Source organism: Halyomorpha halys, unplaced genomic scaffold, assembly GCF_000696795.3.
Source record: "Halyomorpha halys isolate HHAL.00 unplaced genomic scaffold, Hhal_1.1 Scaffold559.1, whole genome shotgun sequence".
Classification (NCBI taxonomy): domain Eukaryota; kingdom Metazoa; phylum Arthropoda; class Insecta; order Hemiptera; family Pentatomidae; genus Halyomorpha; species Halyomorpha halys.
The window spans coordinates 200,776-212,032 of record NW_027113985.1 but is presented as its reverse complement, the minus strand read 5'-3'; the positions used below and the strand labels follow the sequence as shown (position 1 = coordinate 212,032).

The window sequence follows — 11,257 nt, the reverse complement described above, 5'->3', positions numbered from 1 at the left end:
ATTTATTGCTTGTAAATTAAAAGCTTCTTTAGTACTAATTGAATCTATCTTCAACTGCTATCAATGTCTATAAATAAACTTTCAATAAGTACTGGATTTAGATGGCAGTCATGTTTGAATGTTACCGAAGATGGCGTCTCTGAGAAATTTAAGTAAAAATGTACCTTATTTAGGACAACAGTTTTCGGCCCTTTTGGGCAACACAAGCTTGTCAGTGAAAATTATAAGTGTTGTTATCTTTTTTACTTATTTTTTGTCTTTTTCGGAAGATGCTGTTAAGTTTCTCAGTGTGACTCCAGGATACATACTTCCCCCTTCTTTTTGGATATGGACAGCTTGCACATATTGTTTTTTGGAAATACACTTTTGGGAAGTAATAGTTGATTCAGTTACTATTGGCTTGTGTGGGAAACTTGTAGAACCATTATGGGGACAACTGGAATTGCTTGTTTTCTTTGCAATTGTTAACATTGGAGTTGGTGTTGTGAGTGCTTCCTTCTACCTCTTCCTTTATATGTTTACATTCAACACAGATCTTTTGTTTTACGTTCACATTCATGGTCTTGCTGGATTTATTGCAGGCCTGTCAGTAGCTGTTAAGCAAATTATGCCAGATCATGTGATTGTTAAGACCCCATTAGGAAAGATAACAAATCGCAATATCCCATTGTTATTGGTGATTGTATCTTTTATAATGTATCTTTGTGGTATTTTGGAAGGAACGTATCCGACTATGCTAACAGCTGGACTTCTAGTAAGCTGGACATATCTTAGATTTTATCAGCGACATAGTAATGGTACTCGAGGAGATTTGGCTGACAATTTCACATTTGCAAGGTAAGGATTTTATTTGAATAACCTTTTTGTAGTTTTTTTTTTTGGCTAACTCGAACTGAATAATATGTCTCCTTTAACATTGCCTCAGTTCTTTGATCAATTACAGACATTGTTGAATACATTACAAAGTTTACATGTTGAAATAATAAATCTGCTGTCATAAGGAACCAATTTTCAATTTTTTTAAGCAGTCAAATAATTGTTTTGGTACCACCCACCTCATTTTTATCTTTGTTTGATTTGTGACTAATTATCTGTAAATTTGGTTCAAAATACAGCATGAATAGTTTTGGTTTTATCTAACATGAAAATCAATCAAATATAAAAATATATATGATAGTGATAAGTCTTATGACCCAGAAATATTGCTACTTGTTTTGTATTTTTAATTAATAATTTATTCATTGTTTGATTTTTGTGATAGCTAGAATCATATCATGTATCTTTTGTATTTTAATTGACTATCATCAAATTCCTGATTATACTGGGCCAAATCATCTCTTGCTACATGATGCTGGTTTCTTTATTCATTGAGGGAAACAAAATACAGACCTTATGCTTATGAGAATAATTTACGTTTCTGAAATATGGACACATCATGCTAAGTTGTGTTGTTCACTCCCAAAAAATTTGTGTCCAACAGGTTTTGCATAAAGATTTTGCTACAAATTAATCAAATATATATTTCACATATATTTTTATGCTGTACTTGGTAAATATCATAGTCATACTAATACTTGTTTGCGTCTTTAACATTTTAAATTCATTCTCTAATTAATTACCTACTGAACCAATTTTGATCTTAACTATACCAAAGCCTGAAGTAGATGATGACACAGTTGCTGCACCACTATTCTGCAGCTTTGTTCAATAACAAAATAATTAAATTTAATGAAAACAGTTCATTGCAACAAGAATCGTTTTTCGTGAAATCAGGTGAATAGGAAATAATCAAATAATACTAGGGACTAGGTCATGCCAATTACAGTTTTGGTGATTAGCTGAGGATCATTTAAATGAATAAACAAAAATTAACATTAAAGGCTAATTAAAGATTAGAGACTGTTTATATAAACTTCAAATACTATGAGGGAAACTAAATATTGAGAAAACAATCAAAGAATTAGTTTTAATGAAAATAGAAACTTCCCAATTTCCAATAACTATTTTGCAACTTTAGTCAAGTTTCTTTTTGAAATTTGCAATGATGTGATAATGCCAATTCTTGTCAATTTAGGGTATTTTTTTGTATTATATTCATGGAAACTTTTATCATATTGTTATCATAAATGTAATCACATCTATTTGCTCTGACCACCCAATCATTTCTTGTTCATGATAATAATACAATAAGTGACTGAAGCTGAGATAGGGAGCTAAAGAAATGTTATAAAAGCATTATGATTTTTTTGTATTTGCTTTTAAATAAGGATTCTTACAATAAAACTTATATAAAATTTGAACTTGGTATCAAGTGTGCGTATGATAGCATAGTCCATCGAGTGGTTTTCATGTTCAGCTACTGAAAATCTCAAGATACTTTTACTTTTGATCCTCTGATTGCTATATGATTTCCTTTGGTTGAACTAAATTACTTGAACAAATATCACAATTTACTTTGCTCTCCAGCTTGAGATTATTATATGCCACAGTGTTTATTAAGGAAAGTCAGAAAAATTATTGTTAAGTGTCACGAAAATGTATATTTAATAATAGAAATTATTAAGCAGGTATAATTCAACAAAATAATTGTAGTTTTCACTAACTGTTTCATCAGTGTAATATAAAACATTTGTGTAATAGTTATTGAAAAATTAAAAGTTTCTATTTTGTTAAAATTATTTCTTTAAAGATTATTATAATTGTTTCCTTAATATTTAATGGTTGCTCATAGTGCTTGCACTTTACATAAAAAATAGTAACATAGTAAGCATAAAAAATTTATATTTATTTAACTTTTTTTACATTTTATTTCAACTACCATAAATATTTTATTTGATTTAACTTCTTTTTTATTCCATGTAATTGCTCTTTAGCATCTATTTACAACTGTATTCATTGGATCCAACTCCCTTTTTCTATTTGATTAGTTTTTATTTTGTCTGTTTTGTGAAAAAGGACTGTTATTAAAACTAGTTTTCTCATAAAATTCAGCGTGTTCAGTTGTGAATATAGAGGACATTTTAGTAAAACAGTAGTTTGTTTTAAATGGTAGGAATAATTTTTTTTTTTCTTTTTGAAGATTATTATAAGAAATAAGTAGCTTAAAAATAATTTTTTGAAGGTAGGCCATCCATTTAAATATAAATGGATATTTATCTATAATTCATTTATAAAAATTTAAAAACCAAGAATAATAATTGAATGTAAAAATAATAATAAATATTTCAGTAGATTTATTGTAGATAGATAAAGATCCAAGTATGTAACCATTTATCTGACCTTATAATAGAATTTTGAAAGGCATTTGTAGAGTAAAAACAAATTCATTCCGGAGCCTATGCATTGATTTGGAATAAATTCTTATGTGTATTATAATATCCATGTATACAAAAAATTCTGTGCACATGAAATTTTTGTATCATGTGTTATATTCGGCACAAAGTTTTATGTTTGTAGACATGGTCTTTAAAGAGGCATAAATTCTATTGTGCATTGTTCACATCCAGATATATACAAATTTAATGCTTACAAAATTTTACATTGTATTTTGTGCAAATTATTTAGAGATGGAAACAGCTTAAGGTTTTATGACTTTGATAGTGGCATATCTGATTTAAAAAAATATTTTATTTTGAGTTGGATGAATTCCAAAGATAGTATTGTAGACTGGGATTACTTTCTCTACTTGGTTCTTTCTGTTCCAAAGCTATCAGGATTGTCATAAAGTAACCCCAGTCTACAGTACAATCTAAATAATATATAAAATAAAATTTAAAAAACATATTTTTTTCAGATATGCCGCTATCATAGCAAAGTTGTGATATATCTTAACTTTATTTTCTTTAGAATTATTTAGCAATTGGTAGAGGTTTTACCTCTGCTAGTAGCAGAAAATTTATCACAAGCTGCGGTATGTTGATTTTGTATGTTAATAACATCACCTTTAAGTATCAGTGTAGATAATGCAATAAAATTTCTTTATCAAGTACCAAACCAAAACCTACACAGGTTGGGGTTATGTTAATTTTTTTTTAAATTCTAAAGGTACACCAGTGGTTCCCAACCAATTAAGGTGGTCCAAACTTAGTTAAATTTGTGGAAAAGTGGTCTGGAAACTTCTGTGGATTAGGAACTACTAAAAGACTCCTATAACAATGAGTCATTATTATTCAATTTAGATTCTCTATTAAATTAGATTTTTACTAATTTATATTGTTGGTTTATAAATTGTTACTCGAATTTATTTTAATATCTCACTCGCTATCAAAGTAATCATTTTCTTGATAAGGGCTTTCTATTGTGATAATAATAATGTTTGCAGAGTAACATCTATTATTAGTAGACCTACATCTTTTTTTGTTGTGTTGGAATAGTAAACTTATGATTTATGATATCACTGTTATAAAAATATATTTTTGAAATATTAAAGTATGTTCAAAATGATTATTAATTAGGCTAATTAAATAATGGTATAAAGTATCATTTTGCGTTTTAATCTCCTAGTTGTTAAAAATTTACAAATAATTGTTAACAAATTTAACTTTTCCTGCATTACAGTTTTTCAGTTAGTAATTTTTTTTTTTTAGCTTTTTTCCTACTGTCAGTCAACCTCCAATATCTCTTGTGGCGAATGCTATTCACGGAGGACTTGTTCGCATTGGTTTATGCAGAAGAACTGTGAGGAAATTTGACTTGGCGGCTGCACCGACTGGTGTCACTGTAACACTCTCTGGTGATCTACATGATATGGAAAGGAGGAGGTTAGTTCTTATACTCAAGATTTGTTATTGAAAAAGTCTTTTTAACATGATTGCGAAGAGTATATAAAATAAGTGTTGTTGAATTATAATAAAGTTTGGCAAATGCAGAAGTTTGATTCTGTTACTATCAAATAGGGTTTCCTATCTCTCATTTGCACTTCCAGATCAACAGATAAGGTTTACCAGTTTATCAATTTCTCAGGCTAGCCTGATTTCTACCAGTGAATTCTGGGCTCTTTTGTTTTTCAATGATTCGTCCACCTAGTTTAACAATTCTATTGTAGTCAATTACATGAATTATTCTGGATTTTATTTCGTTAGAAGTTGTTTGTTTTTATTAAGATGTTAAGGTGATAAATAATACATATATTATATTTGCTGTTTTCGGAATTGATCTTATATAGCTTGGTACATTATTTTGTTTGTATTAAATGAGGAGGTACAGTTCCTCCACTTCAAGCTGAAGTCACATATTTAATCTGTTAATTATGGCAAATTCACACTCCATACAATTCATAGATCAGCATTCTTTTGTATGAATCTGTATATTGTTTAAATATCTAAATATTTTATTTGAATACAAATGTTTTTTTACATGAAAAACCCAGCAATATTGCATTGTGTTGACTTGGTGAATAACAACAGTGTTTAGATAGTAAGGTTGCCCTTCTCTAACTTGTCTTCTTTAGTTTGAGGATTATATAACTTTCTCAAATACTCTTTGTTTGTTTATTGCTTCAAAGATGAAAGATTCAGCCTTGACTAATTTTTTCTTGCAAGTCTCTTGCCTCTATATTTGATCTTAGATAATCATCTATTGTCAGTGCTGGTGTCTTACAGCTCTTTGCTTAGCCAACTGCTGAACTTATAATATACTTATACTGTGAAAGGAGCTGTGGAAACCAAATTTAAGTCTCTTTCTTTATCAAATGTGTTAAAAATCTCCTCCCGAGCCTCACAGACGCCACATGATCCTGTTACAGGAAGTACTTTTGAATACTTTTATTAATTAATGAAGAGAATAGATTTTTTTTTAAATTAATGATGTTACTAAGTGGACTAATAGTTCGCTAGCTAGGAGTGATGTCTCATTAGGTACTTTGAACCCATCAACTCATGGAATGAGACTCTTAGCTCATGGTTAATTTAGATCACTTCATCAAAGACTAAGTGATTCATATTGATAGATATCTATATTGTTTTATCATTTTCCTAGTTCAAATCAAAACAAAGTTGAAACTTAATACGAGTTATTAATTAAATAATTTTTGTACACTATTATCAGTTCCACCACTTTACCCTTAACTATTATTGTTGGCTTACTATCATAACCTCCTAAGTCTGAATTTTTTAAATTGTAGGTTTTTTTTTGGTTTATGTCATGCTTATGTCTAGTTGTGACAGAGAGATAGGCTGTTATGCCAGGTAATATAAAAATTAAGAAATATTTAATCTAAATCAAACAAAATCTTCCAAATTTGAAAAATTGGATCTAGGAGGTTTTGTTATGTAATTTGTAAATGATGCCAAATGAATTCCAGTCTCATTCCTAAGAATAAGAGATTTATTGGTTTGCAATCAGCCCATTATTTCTTTTAAGTCCTTCATACTTAATGCCCTCGATTAAAAATTAAATCTATTTGTTATTGGTATTTGTTTAACCAAAATTCAAGAATTGAATTTTCAAAATAACTGTTGAAACTCATTCCATAATTCTTTTACTTTTCTCAGTATAAGACAATTTGGATGTATTTTACTGTAGTAGAACATTTTTTTAGCAAATGTTCACTCAACCTGTGTTATTTGTGACTGATAACAATTTTCTTACTCAGTATAATTACAATAAGACACTACCCTTAAAACAACGTGAACTGATTATAGTTATGGGTGCTTTCTGTTAAAAATATAATATTTTTTTATTGATTAAGGGTGGTAAAACAGTGCTACTTGCTTGTTTTTATATGTATAAATTTTGAAAGTGTAAGTTAAGTTAATCCTTACCACTAACTTTTTTAATTCTTATTGATATTTTCATTCAGGGCAGGTTTGTCAGTGTAAATGTAATATACATTTCATCTAATTGATTTAATTATTATATTCACCAGTTTCGACTCACACAGTGGATCATCTTTGATACTTAAGCTCTGAATTTACAATGTATTGTTAACCATGATTTACACCTTATATATTCTCATACATAATAAAATTCTTTTTCCAGAAAATTTGATACTAAATATCATTTGTTTTATTACAGGCAAATTGCTTTAAAGGCATTAAATGAACGACTTAGTAAAGACCAAGTACCATTACTCAAACCCAAAGAAACAATTGTACCAGTTCCGGCTATGCCTCCACCTCCCCCTGTGACTCCTCCAAATCAGACGACTGTACAAGTGCACAATGTCATAGATACATAAAAAAATTTTAGGACCCTCCATCTCTGTTTTGTAAATATTTGTACAGAAAAATACTATTTTATTTGATATACTTATCTATTTCCTTCATTCCATAAAGTATTAGTGGAATAAACTATTTAATAACAATAACATAAAAAAATTATGTTATAGATGCAATTTGTATAACTTTTATTAGGTTATTATTTTTTTGTTTCTCATTACGCTAGTCAAAGGAATTTATTTTATTTTTTTTAAATTGTATTATACAGATGTATATAACTTTGTAACGAAATATATTGTTTGTGTTTATAAAAATGTTTATTATTTTTTTCAAATTAAATTACCCATTCCATAAATTATCAGGACTATCATTTGTTTTGCTGTTACACTTGTAGATGATAACATCGATAAATATTAGTAAATTAAGTTATTAGATTATGTCATATTTGTATTAAGCTTTTATATGCACCATGAGTTAGATATTATTGTTATGTTAGTTATTTCTTTTGACACAGAGAATTGTAATGAAAGATGTTTAGGGAATGCCTGATTTTGTTTTATCAGTGAGTTTTAATTGAACTGTTTTTGTTAAATATCATTTAGAGGACTCTAGTTGCTGAAGTTTGACTCCCTAATCACTTGCCGATTGACGAGTTGGGTGAGCTGCCTATAATTTCTATAAATATATGGTTTGTTTGTACCAAAGCAATAATAGGATGAGTTATCCAAATTCAAAGCATTAAGTAGTTGTGCTAGTACAATAGGGTGCAGAGTTGAGATTCGATTTTTGGATTTTGGTTATGGCTGAACTTTTTAAAACATATAGAACAGGCTAAACGATTTACAAAAGGACCTTTTATCCATTAGGGTGCAGATTTCTCCTTGGTATTTATATTTTATGCTTAATGAAATACAATCTCTTTTTCTTTTCACCATACCTTTATATGAGTGCAAATGGATTCTAGTTACAATAAAATGTGTTTTTCTTTTAGATCTATCTGATACCCATGCATTACCTCAGAGTATTTTTATTGTTTATCATTACATAAAGCATTTTGCTGAGTGATTATGTGCCTGTTCTGCTTTTTATACCTTTTATTTTGTATCACTATAATATCATTAAGGGAGGATGTATTATAGAGTTTTTTATAGTTCACATATTCTGTACATTCCCAGTTTGTTGCTTGTTAAACATTCTTTTAATTTGTTCTAGAAATATGTACTTTCTGTCATGGATTTTTTTTAACCCTAAATCACAGCAATCATTAGAAATCATCTCTTGGAAGTAGGTGCCTAATTCATTTGTAATGAAGATGATTTATTCTTAGGGAAAAATCCTGTAACTAACTCCAGTTTGTTCAGCATACTGTGATGTTTCTCTACTCACTATTCATACATAACAGTCTACTTGAAAGATCTCTAGAATCTTATTGTATATGGTTGTTTTATCCAGGCTTTGTTGTAAATATTGTCTTAAACAATTTTCCTAGCTCAAAATTACTGAACTGAATTGTATGGAAATGTCTGAGGTAATTTTAAAATCTAAGTCTGTTGAATATATAATCCAATATGTTAACAATTAATATAAAAAAGGTATGACTCAATAAAATACAAGATATTTGTCAGGATATCATTTAAGTATTCCAAATACAGGGTTTTGAGCCTTTTAAGATACCATTAAACGATAGACCAGCCAATATTTTACCAATTAAGCAGCCTCGGTGTAGGAAAAACAAGATTACATATTTATTCCAAGATTGAAAAAAAGGGACTCATGATTCTACCACTGTTGGTATTAATGATATTTTTAATGAAAATAGTACCAATAATAATTTTGATGATAAACATTGAGAATTACTTCCATTATGTAAAATAGTACTTGAAATTAAATTAAGTATTTTATCGAAAATAGCTGACTTTTCAAGTATAGTTGTATAAGTTTCAAGGACTATGTATGTTATAAAAAAGAACTAAGATGCTCAGGTGACTGAACCTGTAGGTGTAAGGGAAGCACCTTGGCATATTTGCCCTGGCGATGGTGTCTTACTTTATGAGGACCTACAGATTAAATGTAGACCCTCCGATAAGAGTCAGAGCAGGATTGCAATATTTCCTATTTAAAATAGGTAAAACTGTTCAGTAACAGAAGAAACTAAAAATATGCATTTATTCTGGGAGACACAGGTATAGTCTAATAATTTATAAAATCACACCATAACTATTTCATAATATATTGCCAGGATCTTGTAAAAATAAAAAATTTCTTCAATCCTAGTAATGTTAATTTATTTTTGTCTGTAAATGAAATGTTATTTGTAACTCTTAATACACAACATTTGAACTACCAACTGTGAAAGAATTTATATTGAGGGGGCATATCAAATTTGTTGACAGCCTTCAATACTGTGCAAACCCATTATTTAGAACACTCATACCGACAGGACGGCCACAAAGCTGGCAGACACACAGACTCAGACTTGACTGAGTACAAGTAACTAAATTATTTCTGACTCAACAAACCTGGTAACTTTATGCATTTATTCAGTGCAATGTGTATGTTTCATGACTATGGACTAATTAACATGTGCATTCAACTTAGAAAAAAAAATCACTAATGCTATAGTTAATAAATAAAATAAAATCCTTTTTTCCCCTTGAATATTTTAGCATTCCTTCATTCCCAATTATGTATGTATAACCATAAGTTTAATCCTAAATAACACAGACAAAATGGTAATATTTTAGTACTGCTAAGAATACATACTATGATTTAAAACAGATTATATATATGTACTAAAATTTCTTTTACTATGTATGAATTTAAAAAAGTTATTCAATTTTTTTTAAATATCAGTTTGATAGTTTCATCAAAAATAATTCAGATAGGTATTTTGACGATATATTCATTCCTTAGCACTTTCAACCTAAGAATCACTGTGACAACTATGATGATTAATCATCACTTGCTCTTGTTCGTTGAACCATTTGGTGAATATAATAATGAGGGGCTTTCAAAAAAGGTTTTATATGGAGATTTGGATTGCTAAAAAATCGTTAATATTGTGGTTTTCTTTATATGGGGGTTCCACTGTATAAAACTATAACTAGCAAAAAATATCAACTTCATGACAAGTTTAAAATTATAAAATTCTTGGACTACACCGTTGGAGAAATAAATTATTTCTTAAAAATCAGTTAGAATTCAAATATTCTTTGAAATTAATGTGAAAAAGACTAAATAAAAATTATAATAATAATACCAAATCATAATACAATCGAGTAATTCAACAACTAACAATCTAAGTTTCTATTTATTTTGTAAACAAATGACAAAAACTCTCACTTTCCTATTGTTTGACATTGAACCTAATGATTATGCCTTGTTTTAGGTAGAATACTACAGCCGTCATTGACATAAGCACCATTAAAAAGAGTGTTAAAAGTCCATTAAAATAGCTATATAACCTAGTATTCATTAAAAATATTATTTAATTATTGATTTAACGATACTCAATTTTTATGTAGGAAGATTATTAATTGATCATAGGTAATTAATCGTAGAAAGATAGTAGGGGTAGTCAAGGCCAAGACAGGAATATAAAATAACAGAAAACAAATAATATTTTGTGTACTTTTTTTTTTTACCTCCACCCAGACTGACCATCTTTCTACAATTAATTATTCTTATAGCTAAATCTTTTTTATTGTTCTCAACATCGAACTGAACTAAAATAAAGTTATGGTAGTAAAAGATTTTACAAACACTTTTTCTCTAATGTAAAATACCCATTAAAGGTAGAGATGCTTCTAGTTCTGATGGTTTTACTAATATAGTTAAGATCAGAGTAAAACAAACATTTTCCTAACAACAAGACATTAAAAGGGCTAATTATAATTAGTAATATTATATTTGAGAAGTAAAGAGTAATTTTTTTTTTTTTCTCACCCTTCAGTTAATTTTATTAATTCAAACAAAATCATATGAATAATACATAATTTATAATGATAAATTATACATTATACATAATTAAAATGCATAATAAATTATATACAGGATGTAAAATACATCTTTTTTTTCTCTGACCTCTGACTCCTTTTATA

General features: G+C 28.5%; 1 protein-coding gene across 1 annotated transcript; it reads left to right on the top strand.

Annotated features, from left to right (window-relative positions):
• The first annotated feature begins 108 nt into the window (after positions 1–108).
• Positions 109–7,195, top strand: LOC106684248 (transmembrane protein 115). Its single transcript, XM_014426208.2, has 3 exons — positions 109–837; positions 4,587–4,760; positions 7,015–7,195. The coding sequence occupies exons 1-3, from the start codon at positions 119–121 to the stop codon at positions 7,175–7,177; spliced, it is 1,056 nt and encodes a 351-aa protein (XP_014281694.1). The 5' UTR covers positions 109–118; the 3' UTR covers positions 7,178–7,195.
• Positions 7,196–11,257: the final 4,062 nt, after the last annotated feature.